The sequence below is a fragment of the Antennarius striatus genome, chromosome 11, assembly GCF_040054535.1.
Source record: "Antennarius striatus isolate MH-2024 chromosome 11, ASM4005453v1, whole genome shotgun sequence".
Taxonomy (NCBI): domain Eukaryota; kingdom Metazoa; phylum Chordata; class Actinopteri; order Lophiiformes; family Antennariidae; genus Antennarius; species Antennarius striatus.
The window spans coordinates 11,362,641-11,383,846 of NC_090786.1; the positions used below are offsets into that span (position 1 = coordinate 11,362,641).

At 39.8% G+C, this 21,206-nt stretch overlaps 2 protein-coding genes across 5 annotated transcripts; one reads left to right on the forward strand and one right to left on the reverse strand.

Annotated features, from left to right (window-relative positions):
* Positions 1-2,386: 2,386 nt before the first annotated feature.
* Positions 2,387-18,964, reverse strand: cuedc2 (CUE domain containing 2). 3 transcript variants are annotated; one of them, XM_068327387.1, is made up of 10 exons: positions 18,873-18,964; positions 18,165-18,247; positions 17,933-18,076; positions 17,774-17,835; positions 17,478-17,587; positions 16,522-16,689; positions 16,359-16,423; positions 16,215-16,275; positions 16,019-16,122; positions 2,387-2,496 (listed from the first exon to the last, which is right to left on the reverse strand). In XM_068327387.1, the coding sequence occupies exons 2-10, from the start codon at positions 18,236-18,238 to the stop codon at positions 2,463-2,465; spliced, it is 822 nt and encodes a 273-aa protein (XP_068183488.1). In that variant the 5' UTR covers positions 18,239-18,247; positions 18,873-18,964; the 3' UTR covers positions 2,387-2,462. The 3 variants fall into 3 exon arrangements, with proteins under 3 accessions (XP_068183488.1, XP_068183489.1, XP_068183487.1); XM_068327388.1 differs by lacking the exon at positions 2,387-2,496 and adding an exon at positions 10,796-11,225; XM_068327386.1 differs by lacking the exon at positions 2,387-2,496 and having other exon boundaries at positions 13,022-16,122.
* hif1an (hypoxia inducible factor 1 subunit alpha inhibitor) lies at positions 5,763-13,993 on the forward strand. 2 transcript variants are annotated; one of them, XM_068327384.1, is made up of 8 exons: positions 5,763-6,147; positions 8,980-9,230; positions 9,761-9,909; positions 10,043-10,188; positions 10,408-10,514; positions 11,667-11,730; positions 11,824-11,934; positions 12,258-13,993. In XM_068327384.1, exons 1-8 carry the CDS (start codon positions 5,968-5,970, stop codon positions 12,309-12,311), a joined length of 1,062 nt encoding a protein of 353 aa, XP_068183485.1. In that variant the 5' UTR covers positions 5,763-5,967; the 3' UTR covers positions 12,312-13,993. The 2 variants fall into 2 exon arrangements, with proteins under 2 accessions (XP_068183485.1, XP_068183486.1); XM_068327385.1 differs by lacking the exon at positions 5,763-6,147 and adding an exon at positions 8,630-8,713.
* Positions 18,965-21,206: the final 2,242 nt, after the last annotated feature.

Consider the following 21,206-nt stretch of genomic DNA (forward strand, 5'->3'; position numbering starts at 1 on the left):
TATCCTTCATGATGAAGAGGGTGTTCCTTCTTTGTTAAAGTGTTCTTTGAGGCAGTGATACCTGGCAATTTGCAGCAAACACAACCTAATTCCTTACATTCCTCAGACTGAAGTTAGGATACTCCGGGGCAAACCAACAAGAATAGAAAACTTTCCAGCAAACTCTTTGTTCCATCGCGTCTTTCCAATTTTCACCTCAACAAATATCTCCCAGCTTCCCTCCCTCATCATGGTAATCCTCAAAGAGCTCCCAACTCCCAAGCACTTGGAAGTTTCTTTACTGTTTAATACTAGTTTAATTAACTTTGTCCAAACAGAGTAGGGATGTGGGGGTGAAGGGCATGAGGCAAGTTGCCCTTAAAAAATCATTCCGCCTCTAATTTTGTATGCTAATCTTCTTTTTCACGCCGCACCTCCTCAGGAGTGGGGGAAAGAAATGTTGGGAAAACTTTGGTCTGCCTGTGCACGGCTTCCTGCGGCTGTTTTATTTCTGGGCCCACCTATTTGGGTCCTTTCACTCCTCTAGGGCCTTCCTTTGCTCCTTTTAACAATGAATGCAGAGCTAATCAGCTCTTTCGGAAATGCACCACTGTCGAGGAAGGTAATCCCTTCTTCTCTACTCTGAATGGGCTGTCGCCTTCTAAAGGACTTTGGGAAAAGGCTTTCCACAGATTCACACTGTTCTCTCAAAAGAAGTTAGTTCAAGTATTGTGCCCAAACAAGTGGGTTTTATAAACACATGCTTGCCAAGATACTCACTCCACCTGCAAGTAAGAAGTGCCAGGCCCAAGGCAGACTAGCACATGGCAGCCGAATCCGAAACCCTTCAGACGAGATGGGACATGAAAGAGGAGATTAGAGGTCCCATTGAGTAGGGGGCGTTCATTTCTGCACCTTCGTCCTTTTACTCAATAAAGTGTCAAGGAAACACCTTGTTGACATCTTATTTACCAAATAATGATCATAATCAAAACTCCTCCCTCCTCTGATGACCCCTGCGGCCTGTCTGGATTGCTCTGTCTGGCATGCAATAAAAACCCTCTCACTAACAAAAGACCCGGCATTCCAAGTTTTTTTTCCCCTGCAGCTTTGTAGAAATTATGCAATTTATGGTGATGAAGAATTCAACTGAGGCACAAAACAATGTTCATTCACAGTGTTTTAAACAGGATGCAAGGTCCCAACCAATTTTTGGGTTAAAATATCACATTTTGGTTCACAGAATGCATTTATTCTTATTTTTCTTCTTTGGTTAGTCATGTGAGGCATGTAGTGGCTGAGAATCTGCAGAAAGTTACCCACTCACACACATGTGACACATAATCAGCTGCAGCAGAGTTGAGAGACACTGCAGCGTTTCAACACGGAGTCTGAAAATGATTTCATGTTTAACCTAGACAGAACATGTCACCCGCTATTGACTGTAGGTTCGACAAGGACAGAGGAAAAGATTCGCTGTGCAGAATCACAGCTGTTGCTCTTGACCCCGCTGGACAGTTCTGTTTGTCTTTAAACACGTGTAATCTCATATTCAGAACATTACATAAGCAGAAACCTGAATTACAGATAGAGAAACTTCTCAAAGGAAATCAAATCAAGGAATATCGTATATTTAACTGCGTGTGTGAAACAGCGCTCAACGTTGATCGTGACTCAGACTACACAAATTTCCCCCCACCCAGAGAGTGACACGACCTTCGACTGAGGGGTCTGAACTTCCGTCTCACATGCTGGTCCTGTCACATTTTATTTGCCGTAACATTTAAGCCTGAGGTGGCGGAGAGGGACGTGACACCATGGAGGAAGAGAGGAGTTTCAAGTAGACACTTTCTCACGATCAGTTTGTACTCGTGTAGAGAACACTGGACAATATGGATAGAAATATATCAAAAGGTTGTTTGTAAGTTTATATATCTGGCAAAATTAAAAGACAATTGTTATCAATTGTTTAACGTTGACACAGAATTTTTCTATGATGCAATATTTTTGTGACTTTAAAAAATATTACTCTGATATATGAATAAAATAGACAAAAATATAGTGAGGAAGAATGCAATCAATGAAATATGTGAGAATGACTTATAATGCTTCAAAGAACCCTCGACTAATAGGATTTATGGCTTAGGGGTTCTGGACCTACCACACCTTTAGGGGCTGGTGTCAGTGTGAATGTGAGAGAAAGCCAACACACATGACCACAGATGAGTGGAACGTTTATGCTCTTAAAGCGTTTAAAACAAAATCCACTGAAATCTGTGCTCACCTTGTGTTATTAGGTTGATTTGTTTGTGTTTTGCTCAAGAAAGAGAAGATAATATCTGATTTGACTCATTAGGAAACTGTTTAATTGCAGAGCCATCACTCATCATGAGTATTTGTTTTGACTGCAGTTCAACTGTTTGAAAGTGTTCAACACTGTTGGTGTTTAACAGTAACTACGGGACTCAGTTGTTTCTCGAGGGTCATTCGGGTGGCTGATAGGAGAGCTGTGGGCATCTGCGAAAGAAGAAAAGAGAGGAGCATCAGCCAGATCAGCTCGGATTAGCTCACTGAGCTACGCAGGAAGTGGCGAGCATTGGAAGCCACCAGGTAGCCGGAATAGGTCCCTGTTGATGAAGCATGACTGAAGGGAAAATGCACGAGATGCGTCAGATTTTGCACAAACAAGAAAGCAAGCAAACAAATAGGTAATTATAGAAAATGGGGGTAAAATTATACTGTTTTTGATTATGTAAATATTTAGAAAATTGTAACTGTTCATCCTCATTGAATATTTATTGAATTCTTTGGGTTTCACAGAAAACAAAATATATAAAATACCTTTTTCATCAAATAATTAATAGAAAAATACTCTTTGTTATTATTATTATTATTATTATTATTATTATTATTATAGTTATTTATTAGAACAAATACAACAGTTTAGAGCACAATAAATGAGAACTTGAGCAGAGAAATGTTGCAGCTCTACTAGTACTACATAATAGGGTTGAGCCAGGTACTCGTCTCAGATGAGTATCCGGTACGGATAATGCATTTTTGATGAGTACAATCATGCTACGAATAAAACTTGTCAATACTCGTGATTATTCATTAATTCATTCATTCATTCATTTTTGTGACCGCTTCATCCACTTGTGCGGGTCACGGGGAGCTGGAGCCCATCCCAGTTGGCATAGCTGAAAGAAAATCCTCAGAACTGACTGTCTTCACGCTCTGTGATTGACCAGTCACAAACAGCACCTGCCCCTCCCTACAGAGACACTACAGAGGCTCTCTGCCCCACTCTCGCACACACACAGACATTGACTGATCTCTCTGTGCGTGGCTTCACTGTAGCTCACGTTGCTATCCTTAGGTGTTCTTCAGCTTGCCTCTATTTTGGTCTGTTTAAGGTAACTTGGTGAACTTGTTTCTTGTTTTGTTTCGTTGCACGTACACAGTGCATTTGACCAGACAGAGCTGAAAAATGCTCTCTTTCTCCCTCTCACACAGTCACTCAGTCACACACACATGCACAGACACAGACACACACAAACACACCTTAATAAACTTTGTTTAACTTTGTGTTAAAAAAAACAGCAAGAATATCAGGCGGTAAAAATAAATCAATAATTGGCAAAAAACAGTTTGATCATAAGAATTATAAAAAAATAAAAAGAAAAAAAATTAGAAAGTTGTGTTGAGTATGACAATTGTTGTTCATGCATACTTTGTATTTCATAATTTCCTATTGCATGCGTTGTATTCATTAATAAACTTCATGTTCTGAGTTAATAAAAAAACTTCTTCTCCTACTTTTGTGATCAAAAACATTGATTTGAATCTCAATTTTGAGGCTGTTCTGTAAATAGTTTTAAAATAAACAATAAATACAGCAACTTCTGATCAATCCATATCAATTTCATACTTAAAATAATGTACCGATTTAAGCCCCACCCATTTCCGGTCAAACCACACCCACTTCTGTCCCGCCCATCCCCTCCCGCCCATTCCGAGTACAGTTACCGATATAGAGAATTTAGATAGTTGAACAGATGCAGATACAGATACAGATAGTGGTGTACTTGCTCATCCCTACTACATACATAGGGTGACCCAGTGTCATATAAAGGTTCAGTCAAGTCCTAATTTATGATTAATCATCCCAAATCCTATATCTCATTCGTAACACAATTGCGACTGAACTGGAGTTTTGAATATTTATATCGTAACAAAGCACAATTCTGATTATAGTTGTGAAACATCTCTGTTGTGTTACCCATGCACAGACTGGCACAGTTATCTTCACAGTCTACGAATTATGACTCTCATATGGTTTTTAAAAACTTTTTATAGTATATTCACAGAGGGTAATTAAACCATCGCATTGTCATGGAGTTCAGAGTCCAGTGATCATCTACGTAAGAGGTAAAAATGCTTCTGCATGTTGGGGTGGCGGGGTTGATTGTGAACCGCTTCTTTACTAATCATTAATAGGACATCTATGCAAAGTGTTTTAGTAAAACAACTAAAAAATGTACCATTGGAACCAAGCCCACCACCCCCATTAATAGAGACATCTGACAGGACAGGTACACATCAGGGATCTGACCATATATTAAGACACAGAATCCTAGTGGTCAACGTGATTAATAAGATTTAGAGCCTACTCCATCTCCCTCAACACCACCCTGGAAATGACCAAAGAGAGTCTGGTTCCACTGAGCAAAGGTACAATGTGCTTTTCTCCCTCATGAGAAATGAAGTGATCGTGTTGTACCGCTGAGGTAACCCTAACCATTGGCAAATATTTACTCAGCATTTCAAAAGTGTTCACTTACTGTGGTGCTACTGTACCTCTCACAGACAAAGAATAAGGGAGTGGGGACTACCTCCGTGCAGTGTCCTGTATCATTGTCAGTCAGGAACAATACAATAATATTATGTATCATCGCTTCCTAATGCACAGTGTATTGATTGGACCATTGATCGGACCATTGGTGTAAAACACTCCTCTACAATATACTGTGTAGAGCAGTATTAGTCATGACAGTGCATCCTACTTACATCACAATCCATGTGCATAAACACACAACTTGTCTCTATACCTGTGAAACAAGTATAGCAGAGGAAAATGTAACCAGAAAAATTTGCCCTGTGAAACACAGCGCAGTAAGTGTAAATACTGCGCATGCAAGTACAAATACACCGTATTACAGTACAGGTAACTGGTAGAAGGTCAGTCAGTCATTTTCATATTACCACCGCTACATCTGCCGCAGTGGGTCACGGGGAGCTGGAGCCTATCCCAGTGGGATAGGGCGTGAGGCGGGGGACACTCCGGGCACGACGCCAGTGCACCGCGGAGCCACACAAAGACATACAACCACTCAGACACACACTCACTCCTATGGGGAATTTGGGACCGGTCAATCAAAAGCGCATGGTTTTGGAGGTGGGAGGAAGAGAGAGAACCGTGGAGAGAACCCACGCAGACACGGGGAGAGCGTGAGAACTCCGCACAGAGTGGGACTCGAACCCGGGTCCGCCGTGTTGTGAGGCGACAGCGCTAACCACTGCGCCACCGTTTCTCACGATCAACTCTCTGAAACCTTTAAAAGAGCAAAGGTTCCATCTAGCGGTCAGAGTCAGTCATTAAAATATGGACAGTCAGTCCTCCAGTCCGCATGGTGTCGCTGTTGGGTCTCTAACGCGTGTCCTAACTAATATGGCTTGTGTCGTGGGTTTTCTCGGCGTCAACACGGTGTGTAAACAATTACACGGAGCGGCGCTGGGGTGAGCGCTGGAGTCGGTGGGAACGTCACAGGGTTTTTGGGTTTTTGGGGCTAAAACAAAAACAGTGAATGGGAGAGACCGTGTGAATGTGCTGCTGATTCCGAAGACCTGCAGGAGCGAATCCGAAAGACGGTTGTTGTTTCATTTTGAGGCGGTTGAGAGGAAACTAATCGTCTCTTGACGACCAACATGGCAGCGACGCGCGTTGCCGGGGCTGACTCGCTGGAGACCGAAAGCTGCACCGGTTTAACCGGCGTCAGGAACTGGGGCTGGGATGAGTCTCAGCTTCGGAAATACTCTTTCCCAACTAAACCCATTCCCAGACTGTCTTCTGCGGACCCCAGAGCAGACACACTCATTAACAACGAGGTAAATAACTTAGCTTGTTGAAACTTTTTTACTTGTCCCAAATACCCCTGGCTTTATTATTATTATTATTATTATTATTATTATTATTATTATTATTATTATTATTATTATTATTATATATATTTTGTATATATATTTTAAAAAAATATATATTTGTATATATATTTTATTATATATTTTGTTCAAGAACTGGTCCCTCGAAAATGACATTACGGCACAAATCAGGTTTTTTTTTTTTTTTTTTTGGTGTTAATAAACTGCTTGTAACCTGACTGGTATTTTTGTTCAGATACATAACCTGATATAACGACACAAGCGGGTAACGATGACGTCACAATATTCTGGTTAAATAATTATGCATGAGCTGAGTGAATAAAAATATTTAATGTCTTTGTTGAGTTGACTTTGTAAAAAAGAAACACCGTCCTGTTTTCAGTTTCCCACTTGTATATACTCAACCCAGTAAATCTGCACAATTGACTTTAAATTAAATCCCACAGGGAGTATATATATTTGCATTTTAACTATCAGTACATTGAAATTTTTTGCAAGAATCTCAATATAATAAAAAAAAATTAAAAAACCACCAACTGACAGAAAAATAAAATTATCAACAGATTCTTAAGAATTGATGTCATGTAGGATAAAAAAATACTTGTTTACTTAAATTAGCGTGTTACTCTGTTTGCCTGGTTCAGTCCTGTAACGTAATACAAACTTTTTGTTGCGTAAAATAGAATGCAGAAGAATCGTAAATGTCATTGGACATTTCTTCACAATGTAATTTGTAATAGAAAGTGAGTATAGGACAGGACTGAGGATGCACCAATGGAGGGTGTCTGTTGAGGATGACATTGGAGGAAATGAGATCCCCAAGTTTGGTGTGCTGTGTTCTATCAGTGACTTCAGTGAAATGTTCAATATATCAGTGAAGACAGGCAAGTAGGTGTGCATGTGCTTTTAGGGCACAACCCTGCACCCCACCCTGACCAGTTTCCTTCCTGCTGTTCATAAGCAGGGCCTGCAGGTGCAGGTATAACCTGGTATAACTCATCAGTGTTGATCCCTGGTGTGATTTCTTATTTGCATCCATCAGCACTGTGTATGCAATGGAATAACTCATCATGTACAGCTGATATTTATTCTTTTAGTTTGCTGATTACTGCTTCTAGCTCTGTATAAAATCTCCAAGTTATATACATAACATGTAGCTGAAATGTCACATCCTTGTCCAGTCCTATGGCCTTGCCAGGCCCATTGATTTGATGCTAATAATCCTTCTGTTGCCAGTTTAGAGGATAAACAACAATGACCTTCCGTTATGCCTTTGTCATATTTATACACAATGCTGAGGCACGATTATGGTGCAATGGTTTACCTCAAAGTGACTGTTTAGGGAGGCTTCTGTAAATTATTTTGACATTGTGTTCCCTGACTTAACATCTGCTGATGTTAGAGGCTGTGTTTGGTCCTGGTATGGCTGGCCTGATTTGGAGGTTTCTGGACTGTGGCTCAGTTGCCTTCCTGCCCAGCTGTGGTTCATACACCCATTCCTTTGCAGCTCCCTGCCCATGTTCCCTGAAACTCCCTCAGTGGCTGCTCCAAAGCTCGTGTAACCCAACTTTCTCACAATGCTCTGAGCTCCAAGTCTAGTCAGAATCTGTTAATAAACACCAGCTCCACGGCTAGAGGAAATAACCTGCTAATGGCAGCGGTCAATTATAGCTGGTGACATTCTACCATGTTTTGTTTGAATGAAACCAGAACAAGGTCAGAATGAACTGAGTATGAATTCAAGGAGTCAAATTCTTGCATAATACACCATATAAAAAAGAAAATGAAATCAAAAGTAAGTATTTTGTAAAAGTGTGAGTGAGTTTGCATGTTGAATGAGTTTGCATGTTGTCCGTCAGTTTATCTATGTACTGTTCATTACATCCCTCTCCATAGACTCCATAATGTTTTGTAGTAGCTCTGGTGTGGATCCATGACTCAGATTTGTGAGTTGCCGTTACACTCCAACCTTAATCAATGACTGCCATGCTCTAGAGAAATTGATCACTACAATAGTAGGAGAGTAATCTTATTAACGGATAAATTAATGAATGACCGACAGCCAATCCCAAAAAGCAAAAACAAAAAGCATGTCAAAAATGTTTCCTGTCGGTATGTTCAGCCAAGTACGTTATAGCAGCTCCTCTCGCCACAGATCCATCGATCATTTCAGGCAACACTCGAAACCAATTGTGTGTCACGTGATGTGATTGCCGATAATGGACCCGACAAAGTGTCGATTTAAGAGACTAATTTGTCTCGCGCGCCCACGTCACTGCAGTCAATACGCTGGTCTGCTCTTATGCACGTCTCCATATGCTGCTGCTGCGCGTTATAAGCAGTCATAGTGAAACAGTGGATGGGTGCAGCGACACGCGCCAGTGGGCGCGCGCGCAGCGGACTACGTTCAGTTAGTCACGTAGCCCTCCGAGCGGAGGAGGACCAGTACCGGGCTGACCTACAGGGTCCGCAGCCGTGTCCCTTAAACCGTGTATTCTATTCGACTCTACAGGTACTGTCTCTGTGACCATACGATGGAGATGACAGCACTGCAAATATTTAGTCTTGCACATTTTTATGGATTTTAAATGAAAATGTAGAATTGATTGTAAAACTATCAATTGCATTTTTATCTGACTATAAATGTAACAAATCCGTGAAACCCGTGATGTAATCTAGTTCTTTGATAAACTGCATGTGTACTTCAACATTTTACATTATACTGTATTGTGTATTTGCGTCCAGTTTGTACTAAAGTACAATGTTATCTGTTTGCAGGAACCAGTGGTTTTAACAGACACAAACCTCGTGTATCCGGCTCTCAAATGGGACATTGCATACCTCCAGGAGAACATTGGAAATGGAGACTTCTCTGTTTACATTGCAGAAAACCACAAGTTTCTCTACTATGATGAGAAGAAAATGGCTAATTATGTGAACTTTGTCCCTAAGTCACAACGAATGGAAATGAAATTCTCTGAATTTGTAGATAAAATGCATAAAACAGAGGAAAGGGGAGGAGAGGAGAGGTAAGATATTTATATTGATGTTTTAATGAGAACGTAACTTACACTATTTACATGAAGCCATTTAATTAGCTGTCCAAGTTTTAGAAGGGTTAATATATATATAATATATTAGTATTCATTTAAAGCTGAAACAGGTAAGTAACCGAGTGCTTGAACAAGGTATGATGGTGCTGCAGGTGTGCAGTAAGGCTTTCTCATGAAGAACAGTACAGCACAGGAGGATGGATAGAGATCTGCTTAAACTGCAGATTGTGAGCAGATTGTGTGCGATACTATACATACAGCTCCTTTTAAAGTGCACTTGCTGCACTACTCACCGACTCTCCACAATTATTGTTTTAGACGTTTGGATTTGACAACATTCGCTTCCTTCAGTTTCTTATTGTTCTTCATGGTTGAAGTGATATGTGATCTGGTGAAGTACAGCAGCTGATAAGCTAGCTCCTATCCTGCAGGCACATTCAAAGCATGTTTGAAAACTAGACAAAAGTGGTTCTCGTTTTGACGTCTGTTTTCTTATGGCTTCCAAGAGTGTATCTGCAGCAGACCTTGAATGACACAGTCGGGAAGAAGATTGTCCTGGATTTCCTCGGCTTCAACTGGAATTGGATCAACAAGCAGCAAGCCCAGAGAAACTGGGGACAGCTGACCTCTAACCTTCTGCTCATCGGCATGGAGGGTAGGAAATCTAATCCTAGGAATGCTGCTTCACAGTGTCTGTCATAGAGTTTACAGTATCATGGCTCCTCGTTTGACTTTGCCCTTAATGTTTTTCACATGACTTTTTTTTTTTCAATGTTCTCTCATTATAGGAAATGTTACACCAGCACATTATGATGAGCAGCAGAACTTTTTTGCACAGGTCAAAGGCCATAAGAGATGTATACTTTTCCCTCCAGACCAGTTTGAAAGTCTCTATCCATACCCTGTGCATCATCCATGTGACAGACAGAGCCAAGTAAGCCGAATATTTGTAGAAATTTATCTCGAGTTTAGTATTGGCTTATAAAGTAGGAAAGTTCTGTGGTTATGGTGGTTACAAAAAGTGACAACACATGAAACAAAGTTGTTAGGATGATATTGTCTTTAAAATGAATCAAAGCAATGATATGTGTTTTGTAATTAAAGAGGGGCATTATTTAAAAAAATATTCACTTGAAATATCTTTCATTTTTAGGTTGATTTTGATAATCCTGATTATGAGAAGTTTCCTGACTTTAAAAATGTTGTTGGCTATGAGGCTGTTGTGGGCCCTGGGGATGTGCTGTACATACCCATGTACTGGTAAGAAACACTTGTGTTAGCTTTTCAAAGGAAAGAATACTTACTATTCTGTGCCAGAATAGTAAGTATTAAATCATTTACACCACTACATCATCTACTTATCTCCAGGTTATTGAATTACTTTGGAGTGCATTCAGCTTCAGTAAAGCATGCTTCATTTCAGAAACACATTATTGGGGTGCTCAAAGTGATGTTTGAAAGTTATTAATCATTTTAAAAAGTTTGAGTGTCTACAGTCCCTTACTGTTAATTAATTTTAAGTCGGTAGATAGTTTAATTGTAATTCTAATTGATTCATTAATCCACAGTGATTTTACTTTATACATTAATCCTGATTGGCAAGAAAAAAAATCGGAGCATACTGGCTGCAGCAAGAAGAGATTATATTAAATATGAAAATGCTTTGCACAAGTGTCAATTCTAAGATGAGCTGAGTTTGTGTCAGTTTGTGTCACTGCACACACCTGTCTGCACCCAGTGAATGCAATTTGTTGCATTTTTTGGATGTTTATCATGCATACCTCACCACTAAAAAAATGCAGGACAGGGGTGTCATACCTTGTAACTGCAGTCCCTGTCCCTCAAGCAGTAGATGTCTGAGACAGTCCCTCTGTTCTGTCAGCCTTTTTTATATCCTGCTTCACAGTGGTGATGTATTTCGATTGTCAGTGTTCGTTCGTTCATTTGTACGTCCACCAAATATCTTCGCAACTGTTGCAGATAGAAAGATGAAACAAAAAGCACTTTACTCGGGCAGCAAAGGGGATGTAAATGAGATGATGACCTTGACCTTGAGAAAACTAGGTCATGGACAAATTTCAACTTTTATACACTCAGGAACCGGATAAGATAGAAAGACAAGGGAGAAGGCCAGTGTAAGACCATATAAAGCTAGTGCTTTGATCTACCTATGCACTAGCTTTGATCTATGGTCTTCAGGTACTACTTTCAGGCTACTCTGACCTACCCTTAAAGTAGGTCAGGGTAAGTTGCGGGATGTTGCAATCTGTGACTGCCTTAGTTCTAGTTTAATAACTGTTCTAGTTTAATAACTGTTTTTTAATCATTGTTCTGTATTTAAGTTGCTGATTTGAAAAATTGTTTGGTGTCAATAGTTGCTGTACATGTGGTTACACTGTTTTCTGTGTTCAGGTGGCATCACATTGAATCGCTGTTGAATGGTGGAGTGACGATCACTGTGAACTTCTGGTACAAAGTATGCGTGTCTGAATCATTAAAACTATTAACATTTTTGTATTTTGTGCCTCATACCTTCGTAACCGCTCTCTTTCTTGCCTCATTCCTTCAGGGTGCACCTACACCCAAAAGGATAGAGTACCCCCTGAGAGCTCATCAGAAGGTGGCCATCATGAGGAATATTGAGAAGATGCTGGGAGAAGCACTCGGAGACCCTCATGAGGTAAAACCATTGACTTACGTTATCTTGACCATACAGCCTTTCTAATAGTCAGTGTATTTGCATAAGACTGCAAAAGACACCCATGAGTTTCACACGGCCAGTTTTAGAACAGCAAACCAGATTCATATTTAGGTCACCTGTTACTTGAAATCCCTTGGGAATACCCACCCTTCCAGCAACCCAATTACTGTGAATATTTATGGCTTACCTGATTTCATAGAAATAAAAAGAAGATATCAGTCTGAGACAGCAAGGACGTGAATATAAGACTTCCACAACCTAAAGTAGCTCATCCTAACAGAAATGTTTTTTTGTGTGTGTAGGTGGGACCTTTGCTAAAAACGATGATCAAGGGCCGATATGACCAGGATAGTTAGAGCCCTACCCTTCAAACTGTCTACCAGACTTTGAAGCGATGCATCACTGCATGGCAATAAGTGGCCAACTTAAAACCACTGCGCTTCATTTTTGTGCCATAGTCAATGCAAATACAACAACTACAGGATACACACCATTGGAATTCACCCCACTTGAGGGAATCTTCAAAGAGGAGACCCAAAGTGACTCGAGGCTAGCTGTACTTTTGTGAACTGGTGTCATAATTCAAGCTACTCTGTGTTCTTGCTGCATTTGCTCATCCAGTCAGTAAAGATTTGTCTGATCCCGATACCTTGGGGAGAGGGACCCTAACATTTTGACCACTAATGGATGCGCATCAGCTAAGTACAAGACATTTTTTTAATGTAATAATAGAGATGTGAGTTTTTCAGTTTTTCACTAAACAACCTCTCTCCATCTTTATCACAGCATCTTGAAAACAGGTTTTTGTTTACACCACTGAAGATGACTGATCTTGCAAATGTTTAAGAGGGGAAAAAAAGGAAGACATATTTATTAATCTAATCTGCAGGATCCACATGCTCACATGTGTATGTGATCCACAATTTTCTTTGTTAAATTGAGAGGCACAGCAGAGCCAAGATAATAAAACACACAAGTACAATGATGAAGTGATGAGATATGATCAATGTCAGTGTAGAAAAAGGGGTCATATGAACGTCTGAAGGAATACATGACGGGTAAAATATTTTAAATGGATGATTGCTTTGTGTTTTATTAATATTCTTGGTTGATCCATATTTTGAGGACTTGGTTGGATGTGTTATTCAGCATTCCACTAAAAAAAGAGTTGGTGCAGTTTTAGATAAACTTCTAAGAGTAATTACAAATGATGCATTCTTGGGAATATGACGTTAAAACTGTGTTACCTGCGTCAGTGATTTCTCTGTGTTAATGTTATTCATGAACTGAACTCACAAGACTTGCTGGGAAGAAGCTTGTGTCTTAGAATAGTATGAATATGAAGTACCATCGAGGGGTCGAATTTGCAGTTTCATGACAAGCTTTATTCATGTTTTATTTACAATACAGTTATGCAGTATTTTGTGCTAAATGTAGCATATACAAAAGTCAAATTCTAGCTGAACATTTGCTCTTGAGGTTTCTGTAGTGATAACCTCTGAAATGGTCTGACACTCTTGCATAAATACAGCCATATTCTGAAGTCCTTTAAATTTAAAGTTAATGCTAGCGTTGCTGTAAAATGTGCCAAACCAACATCCAAAGTATTAGATGGATACATCTCCATCTTCAGATGAATCATCAGTATGTGGTGACTGTTTGAACCACTGATAGACAGCAGGTTTCTTTGGAACTGCACTGCAATGGAACAGAGATACTTATCTAAAAGGTAAGAACTTTTTGGATATGAACAAAGTAAACTTTGCTTCCATTTACTGCATATGCCTTGCTTAACAATGGCATGGTACTGAAAGCTGTAGTACTTGATTTTCTTTTCTTTACATCTTCCAGATGTTTGTTTTCATTCTGGTGTTTAACAGCTTTAAATGTGTGACTGACCAGGGATGGCAAAGACAAGGTATATTTTTTCCTGCTCTCATGCAATGTGTGCTCCTATTCCTCAAAAAAATTGTTTCCAGAGTTGTATACTGTTGAGTTCTGAAAGATGTGATGAAAATTAAAATGTGATGCATTTGAATTTGCAGTGTGTGAATTATTCAAACAATACAAAGGGAATGACTTACAAAAATTGGTATTTATTTATTATAAATTGTGCGTTAATGGTATCTCAGAGTACAGAGTTAAAAGTCAGTTGTGACTCAGATGTTCTACAGTAACACCATCCTAAAGTTAAGACAAAACTGGTGCTGATGATGACAAATATCAGTAACAACACATCCTTTGTCTTACAGCTAGACTCAGGAAAACAATAGTATTCCAACCATCAAAAGAAAATGCATATAATTGCTCTATATGTTTGCTGAAGGGTAAACAAATGGCCAGCATGATAAACCACAGTATATACCAGTTGAAGAAAACCTGATCATTAAATCCCAATAGATAACAATTATCAAATCAGAACCCAAAAATAAGTTTCCACAGTAATCACGAGCACAAAAAAAATAAAAAAATACAAGAAACAGAATGCAATGACAGAAAAGGAGTGATGATACTTTTTGAGCATCATGTAAATAAACCCTGAAAACACACAACAATCCTCCCAATAAATACATTATCAGAACCTGCAAATCAAAACTTCTATATCAAAAATAAAGCTGTTGGAATTGTTTTAAAAACATTCAGAAGCATTTTTCACTTAATTTTTGGGGAAACTTCATTATTCCAACAATTCCAGTGTTGTAATAGTTTGTGCACTCCTTGAGATTTGAATTTAGTGCGATAGAAAATGAATCATAAATTACATCTATTTGTATTGTACTGCTAACGGTCTCAAGTTCATAGCAACTTGCTGGCATTTCCCAACAGTAGATGAAACTCATCTTTAAACTGAATGCGTAACAAAGCAGTCAAGAGACTGCAACATCCCACTAAAGGTAGGTCAACGCACTAGCTTTGATCCAAGGTCTCACTCACACTGGCGTTCTCCCTTGTCTTTCTGTCTTATCTGGTTCCTGAGTGTACAAAAGTGGAAATTTGACCTTGACCTAGTTTTCTCAAGGTCATCATCTCATTCTGATCCCCTTTACCGCCCGAGTAATCTGCTTTTTATTTAATTTTTCTATCTGCAACGGTTGCGAAGATATTTGGAGGACATAAGAACGAAACAACAAACACTGACAATTACAATACATTAACACTTTGACCAATAATTACCAGTAATTTCAATTTAAAAATAAAAAAATTATGTGAAATCTTGCATTTTCATTAAACATTCACCTTTTCCCTCAGGAGTGCAACAGGGCAGATTCTTGAATTAAAATCCAGTACTGTAGAAACAGTAATTCACTCTTTCTTCATGAACAGTGATGTGGGTGTATCATAACTACTATAAAATCTGTTTACACGCGAATGGTGTCTAACTCTGGGAGAACGGATCAAACCACTGGGTGAGGTCACTTCTAGTTAAAAGCTATCAGACAAGAGTTTGATTTGAAAACAATCTAGCACCTCAAACTGATCAAATCCATAGGCTTGGCAAAACATTTTATATTAGCTATTCCTACATGGTGTAAAAATAGAATTTGAAATGAAAATGGCATCAATACTAAATATGTACAAAACCACATTGGGCCATGTGATGTCCAGTGGAGACTCTGTAGCACCACCAGAACTTTTTACAGATGCAATAAATGAATATGTACAACTTGTACTACATAAAAAAAAATCATGTGAAAACATAAAAATACAACAATGGCAGTGCAACATTGGACCTGCTGACATGGCAAAGTACAAAAGTTAGGCTGTTAAAAGGAAAACAAATCACAACATCTTCACCAAAGTAATCACAAGATCTTCAAAAGCTCCTCAAGGAAGCGAACCAACTGAAACACTGTAATGTCATGTTTTTAAACCAAGGCATACGTTTAAAAAAAAAAGCCACTTGCACACACGAAAATATCTTGTAAACACTAATAATGTCAGGCTAAATTAACCTAATAAATAAACAAAACAATGTAAACAATATTGTCAGTAGCTGCTCTTATGGGATTATGCTGATCATCAATGGAATCTGTACTTCCGTGCAGGCTTGAGGTTTACATACGTCTTCTTCATGTCCTCTGTCTCGTCTTTCTTTACAAGTTGATATCGCTCTCCTTTGGTTGTTACCACCTGGTTGCCATGGTACCGAACTAGCTTTTTTGGAGCCTGTAAAGATTAGATGAGATTTAGAGATTTCATTGTACGACACAGACACGGTAATGCTCTATTGTGAATACGGTTAACAATGAAAGACTTGCATCTTTTGGGGCGACGGGACGGTGCGTTTTGTTATCCTCCTCATTGTCCACCAGCATGTACCTGCAAAAAGAGAAGTAGTCAAATAGACAGGAAAAAAAATACCATTCTGCTTTCAACAGGATGAAAATGGAAATTTTACTTACTTCTCAAGAATGCTCTCTTTGAGTTTATGATCCGCCAGCGAGGAAATACTCTTCCCGTGGTTTGCCTGAGGTAAGAGGAATATCAAATTAATAACACACATAAATTAGCAGGTGACTGATATCAAACCCAGTGATAGGCTTTCTACTCGTAGTAGATACTCACAATAACAGGAGAAGGGCTGAGCTGGACATCACCCTCCAAGATGAGACGAACAGCTTCCTCCATGTCTCCTTTGGCTATAGACAGAGCACTGCGAGCCTCCGACAAACTACATTTGGGAAACATCTCCAGCAGGTGCTGCTCCTGGGAATCCCACTCAGATACTGGGGGCTGGACAAAGACACATTCATATTGCCTCTAAATTCAGTCAATGTTTTATTCAAGCCCCAATGTATGCTGGTTTATTGGCCTAATTTATCAAGTGTTTGCAATAATCAAATTAAAAACCAAATTTCACAAAAAAGGCTGCTTTTACTGACTTGTGCAGCACCAGAATGATTCTAAGCACTTCTCTTACATTTACAAATAAGACATTGTTGGACATTCTAGGGTGGCCATCATTCACCTAACTTGAATGCCATACAAAATTTCTGTAGTGTCACTACAAGTTTACTGTATATGATATTACATAAATTGAAGAACGACTAAGATTCTTCAGGCACACAGCAGAGAGATGGTGTTTGGCTATGTACTGTACATGATTATGTGTCTACAATATTCTAGTGATGCTTTTCATGAAAAGGTTGAATCATTTCAAGATACGGCAATCAATAAAATTACCATTTTACCTAATATTTTGGAATACACTTGCAATATCTTTTGCATTGTTCATGTTTTGGTACAAGCAGTTTCTCTTTAATTTGGTTACTTTGAATTGCTAAAAAGCATGAATTCTGACAATAACCCTAATACACAATGAAGGTCTACTTGTGTTACTTTCATCTTCTTCTTTTCCTTTTGGCTTTTCCCTTCAGGGGTCGCCACAGTGATCAATCACTGTTACTTTCATATACAGTATGTATAAAATAATCAAACCACACCACGAGCAAAATAAATTACAGTGTTTCGAAAATTTACTCAAGAATAATTATTTGGTAAATGTGTGCAAAACTGATAACCTTGGCAGTGGCGCCCTCTGCCTGTGTTTCTCTTCCTGGTGGATGTTCACTGGGCAGGGTGGGAAGTTTTAATGAACTCGCTTCTGTCCTTTCCTTAGGCACATTTTCTTCTTCGGATAAAAGAAAACATAAAAATAAATATCAGCCCACTGTTCTTTAAAAGTTCACCAAACGACTGACAGCCCAGTATATCTTGTTCTGATGAATCCTTCCGCAATATGGAAATGGAGAAACCACTTGGAAAGAGTAATGCTGCAAAAAAATTGTAAAAATTCTTAGTAAAATAAAAACACTACCTACGGTCCGGGCTGTAGCTAGTTTTGAAGCCAGGCTGAACATCATCTCACAGACCTTTACACTGCCAAACAGAAGAAGAAAAAAACATTGTAAAGTCAACAAATTTTGTAGTAATGTGTTAAGTACAGTCAGAAGAGGGGAAAAGTATGAATGTTTACCTATCAATTCCAGCAAAACCAGGGATGTAAGCCTCCAGCATCTCTGCAAAAACCTCCACATCAAAGTTCTCATCAACACTCTGCTGAGAGCCAAGATCCTCCAAGACGCCAGTAATGTATGAGAGAAGAACATCATCGAGTGTGCTGTGTTGACATAGAAGTGTAGAGATGCTGTAAAACTGAAAGAACATAAATTTTGGGGGGGATACCAAACAACCAGGTGTTTCTTTACCTGAGATCTGCATCAGGAATGTAAGCCTGAATGAAATCGTACAGGGCGCTGTGGATGATTTTGTGGAGGTCCATGTCGTTCTCCTGTGTGCAGAAGAAGACATCAAATAGACATGTGCGTGTTACCAAAGCGTTTCTCATGAAAACATGTTGTCAAAGCTTTCCTACCATGTTTACAGTGACAGGACGCCAGTGGTGGTCAGCGCTGACAGCATTTTATACACAACCTACATCGACCTATCAGTTGTTGGACTTCGGGATTTCATTTTAGAAAAAATATCCAGTCAAATTAGCGAGGATGAAACAATAATGTACTCTTTTAATCTGAGACTACATGCATTCGCTTCACAACGTGAACTCACTGATGCTATTTTATGTACCGACTCCACCGCTGTTCAACACAACCCACTCATATTATGTACAACAGCATTATAATAAAGTGGCTAACGGCTAGCACAACACTGAGGCTGGTCACACCGCAGCTGTACAATTACAAGCTAAACCACTACATTACAATCACACTGATATCAACTCGACCCGCTCAATTCTGTCTTTTACCCGTTTTCCATCTCGGTTAACCTTTATGGGCAACACTAGAGCTAGCACCGTGGTTTATGTTTAGCTAACGAGTGCTAGCCGGAAATAACACTTTATGTCTCACCCACGTCGTGATTTACGCTGGAAAGACTTTTAACGGAGTATAACTTACTGTTAAAGGGATTATATATGCATGAAGCCGAAAGTTTACCCCAACAGTGTGAGGGGGAAGCAGCTCAGCGTCTCCAGTTCTCGCGACAGAAACCCCCTCCCTCCCCCCCACAACAGGAAGAAACTCTTCTTCGTGTGTTTTTGTTGACGGTCTGTTGCCAGCTTCTCCCCCTACTGGAATGGACGTGGAACAGCAGTGTGAGAAGAAATAAAAAAAATATACAAAAGTTTCTCCCATACAACAGTCTCTTAAAATAAAACTTGTAAAGTTTTTAGTAAAATATTAAATTGAATATGTCCTCAAGTGTCATATTCACTTCCATCCATCTATATTCAACCGCTTACCTGGTGCCAGGTCAAGGGGGCAACAGTCTCAGCAGGGATGCCCATACTTCCCTTTCCCCAGACACCTCCTCTAGCTCCTCCAGGAGGATCTCGAGTCGTTCCCAGGCCAGCCGAGAGACATAGTCCCTCCAGCGTGTCCTAGGTCTTCCTCGAGGTCTCCTCCTGGTAGGACATGCCCGGAAACACCTCCCCAGACAGGAGTCCAAGAGCCATCCGGAACAGATGCCCGAGCCACCTCAGCTGGCTCCGCTCAAGGCGGGGGAGCAGCGGCTCTAATCCGAGCTCCTCCCTGGTGACTGAGCTCCTCACCCTATCTCTAAGGGTGCACCCAGCCACTCTACAGGAAACGTAGCTGGCATGTTAAAAATGAAACACAACCACACTCTGTGTGCTGAGTGGTTTCAGGTGAGCCAACAGCAGCCAAGACCATCGGCAACAAGGGTTTCAGGAGCTGATCTCCAGTCTGCTTCAGACTGTCTACTGTCTACTTTTACTTAGCCTTGCCACATCCACGCTGCCAGATACTTGCCACTGATTAGTCAGTAATCGCCACGACTTCAGCCCTAGTAAGATAGTCTGAGTTATACTTTTTATTAACCCTGTATGTCCCTGTTTTCCAATTTCCAGTCCAGTCAACTTGAGTACTGCCTCCATCCTGTTTCCACTGTCAGCTTCTGAAGGAGTCTAGCTATTTCCAAACGTTTTTTCCTATCTGCTAAAATAAACTCTTGTTTGACACCTGCCTTCTCCAATTGTTTGAACAGAATGACCAGATAATTCTGTTCAGCCATTTCTGAAAAGAATGATCTGGTCACGATGAACCCAGGGGACCTTAACACAGGAACTTACAGCCAGGGGCTCTCAGAGCAGGTTACACTATTGGAACATCCTAGAGAGGTGTTACAAAACCTCACCAGAAACAGCGGAGACTAAGGTCAAAGAGTTGTGTGCATTGTGGCCAGCAAAGTCACTTCCTCTTCACCTGCTCTCTCCACCTGGCCTCTCCATCCAGGAAAATGTCAGACACAGCAGTAGTGGGAGAGGTACCACTGAGTCAGGGAAGTAGTCTCTCCCCCTCAAGACATCGGCTGGAAGCTACCATCTCGTGACAAGACTTTACACCTGAGCTCTCTCATTGAATTGGAGCTGATGAGATTTTCCTGGACAGAGATGTTGTTGAGCAATTGGTGCTTGAAACTGTAGCTCTTGACACACCCTTAAATGCCAGGTCTCTCAGAGGTAAGCTACTAGCAGTGTTACTAATAAGACTGAGCCTCCTCTTCTCAGAGCTCCTGGTAACCACCAGGAGATGATGAGTTTTTAGATCACTCACTGTCCTCACTTCTGATGCTGGACCAAGAGATTCTGAGCTCTTTTCTGAGCTCTTTTCTCTTTCAACACCTGGGTAGACTGATAAAGACAATAACACTAGAAAGTGACAGTATTTCTATTTCAGATTACTGATTGGACCAAAAAAAAAATTGAGGATCTCAGGTGCTGGGAAAGTGTGACGTTTGTTATTGTCGTCGATTACGAGTCAATAATGTAAAAATGACCATTTAATTTATTTTATTTCCCTTGAATTGATCAGACAACTCAAAATCACCTGCTTGAAACATGACATTAACAATTTAATTGTCCTGACAGGTGTCCTGACAGGTGTCCTGAAAGGCTCAATTGTTAAGGTGGAGGTTCGCCTTCTCCTAAATTACCTGGATGAATGAAGGATATTGCTCTATTGACATGAAAAATTGTTGTTGGTAAACACTGTTTTTCACATTATTTTGTCTTTATTTATATTTTAACCCAATATTTTTAGAATCAGTTTTTAGGTAAATTAAAAATATAGGTATTATATTGATAAGATGTCAGCTATATAGAAGACAGTTCATTTTACAGTATTTGACATGTTCCAACATTTTTTAAAGTTATTTCATAAACCATAGTTACATTTACTAAGGGAAACATCTATAATTTCCCAAAGGAGTTT

Coding starts and splice junctions, on each gene's coding strand:
- hif1an (XM_068327384.1), top strand. CDS start 5,968: ATGGCAGCGACGCGCGTTGCCGGGGCTGACTCGCTGGAGACCGAAAGC. Junction 10,515..11,666: donor CTGTACATACCCATGTACTG/GTAAGAAACACT, acceptor TTCTGTGTTCAG/GTGGCATCACATTGAATCGC. Junction 11,731..11,823: donor CTGTGAACTTCTGGTACAAA/GTATGCGTGTCT, acceptor TCATTCCTTCAG/GGTGCACCTACACCCAAAAG.
- cuedc2 (XM_068327386.1), bottom strand. CDS start 18,238: ATGGACCTCCACAAAATCATCCACAGCGCCCTGTACGATTTCATTCAG. Junction 16,690..17,477: donor CAGAGGGCGCCACTGCCAAG/GTTATCAGTTTT, acceptor GTCTTTGTCCAG/CCCCCAGTATCTGAGTGGGA. Junction 16,123..16,214: donor GTCCCGTCGCCCCAAAAGAT/GCAAGTCTTTCA, acceptor TAATCTTTACAG/GCTCCAAAAAAGCTAGTTCG.